General features: G+C 25.7%; 1 protein-coding gene across 1 annotated transcript in view; it reads right to left on the minus strand.

The window, feature by feature from the left end:
* Positions 1–283: 283 nt before the first annotated feature.
* The window catches only part of LOC113828250 (homeotic protein empty spiracles-like), a 12398-nt gene continuing 10181 nt past the window's right edge, over positions 284–2500 (minus strand). Inside the window, exons 4-5 of the mRNA XM_027381188.2 lie at positions 2435–2488; positions 284–391 (exon numbers count right to left, since the gene is read on the minus strand). Coding sequence (XP_027236989.2) covers positions 284–391; positions 2435–2488 — 162 coding nt within the window. The remainder of the gene's footprint in view (positions 392–2434; positions 2489–2500) is intronic.

The raw sequence follows: 2500 nt of genomic DNA on the forward strand, positions 1-2500 counted from the left end.
CTCTTCTTATCACTATCTCTTTCATTCGTGTAGTTTATCAAATATTCTCATATTCTCCTTGTAAATTATTATTTCTCTCTTTATCAATCATAAAATATTTCCTTTATATTTTTTCAATTATTTCTTTCATAAGTTCTTTTAGTTCCTATCATTTATCAAATATTTTCTTTATAATTCCTTCTTTTTCCTGTCAATTATCCATTTTTTCCTCTTTATAAGTCTTTTCACTTCTTTTCCATTATTATCTATTCTCTTTATCAGCGTTCTGTCTCCTTGTCAATTATCACTTATTCCTCTCATCTTTTATCACGTCTTCCTTCACTTCCTCTGTTCTCTTCCCTTCTTCCTTATCCTCTTCTGTCTCCTTGTTATTCTCGTCTTTCTCCTTCGTCTGTTTTGAATGAAAGGAGAAAGATAAAAAGAGAAATTACTGATAAATGAAGATAAAAGTGGAAGAACTAGGAGACGTAGAGAACGAAAAAAATGAAATGTACAGAAATAAAGATGATATGAATAATGATCAAAATGATAATAATGACGGTAATCATGATAATGACAATGACAATAATAATGATGATGATAATGACGATAATCATGATAATGATATTGAAAATAATAATGATGATAATAATGACAATGGTGGTGATAATGATAACAATGATGATAACTATGATAATGGTAATGAAAATAATAGCGGTGATAATAATAATAACAATAATGATAATAATGATAATAATAATGATATTGATAATGATAATGATAATGATAATGACAATAGTAATAGCTAGAAGCAATTTGAGACCGCATACCTCCGCCAAGGCAACAGGCTCACCGATGTAGAAAAAAAACATTCACACTTGAAGAATTACATAAAAAAAAAAAAAAAAAAAAATCGTAATATTGATTTAACCGCCAAAAGGTCTAAGTTGACCCTATCTTGCAAGGCTAATAAATCTAACTAACGAAATCTAATGGTATCAAACTTGGGCTAAAATCATATAAATCTGTTCATAATTTTTTTTAACTCTCCTGCTAACCAGCTGACCAACAAGCTAACCAACGCTACCAAAAACCTTGGTTATAATGGTAATAATAATAATAGCAATATTAATAATGATAATATAATGATAATGATAATAATGATATCAATAATAATGATATTAATAATAATGATGATGATGATGATAATAATAATAATAATAATAATGATAATGATAATAATAACAACTTCGATGGTGACCATACTAAGAAACAAACAAACAACTAAACAAACAAACTAATAACTAACCAACACAACCAAAAGTATAACCTTGGCGGACAGTAATAACAACAAAAATGCCAATAATGAAAATGAAGATAATAATGAAAATAATAATTATACTACTACTACTAATAACAATAACAACAACATTAATAATGATAATAATAGAATGGTAATAATGATGATGATAATGATAATGAGATTGATAATGAAGTCAATAATACTATTAGCAATAACAATGATGATAATGAAAATGATAATGATTAGAATGATGATATCACTTATAAAAGTAATATGATAATAATGATAATGATAATAATGATAATGATAATAACAACAGCATTAATGATAATTATGATAATAATGATAATGATAATGAGATTAATAATCATAACAATATTAATGATGATTATGATAATGATAATAATAATGATAATTGTAATAATAATAATGATGATAGTAATAATAATATTAATAATAATGATAACAAAAATGATTATAATATTTTTTTATGATAACAATAGTGCTACTAGTAAAACATCAACAAAAACAAGAAAAAATAACAACAACAATATCAACAAAAACACTAACAAGCATGGAAAAGAACAACAACAACAAAAACAACGAAGACAAAACAAACAACAGCAAAAACACACAAACAAATAAAACGCATAAACTACAAACAAAAGAAAAGTAAAACGAAAACACAAACAACTAAGGACACGAGAACAACAAAATCCGACAAAAAGAATCGGAAACAACAACAATAACAACAAAAACAAAAGCAACAAAAACAAAGCAAAAACAAACAAACAAACAAACAATAACGAAGTAAAAAGAAAAACAAAACAAAAACAAAAGCAATAAAAACAAAGCAAAAAATAAGAACAAACAATAACGAAATAAAAAGAAAAAAAAACAAAGAAGACAACAAAACAAAGCAAAAAATAAAAACAAACAATAACGAAAAAAAATTACAAAGACAACAAAACAAAGCAAAAAAAAGAAAGAAAAAAAACAATAACGAAATAAAAAGAAAAACAACAATAACAAAGAAGACAACTAAACAAACCATAACAAAGAAGACAACAAAACAAACCATAACAAAGAAGACAACAAAACAAACCATAACAAACCAAACAAAACAAGAACAAAACAAAAACAAAAACTCACGCTGCCTCGTCTTCGCTTCTCTTTCGCTCGCTTGTTTTGGAACCAAGTCTTCACCTGCGAACAAAG

Source organism: Penaeus vannamei, chromosome 41 (genome assembly GCF_042767895.1).
Source record: "Penaeus vannamei isolate JL-2024 chromosome 41, ASM4276789v1, whole genome shotgun sequence".
Taxonomy (NCBI): Eukaryota; Metazoa; Arthropoda; class Malacostraca; order Decapoda; family Penaeidae; genus Penaeus; species Penaeus vannamei.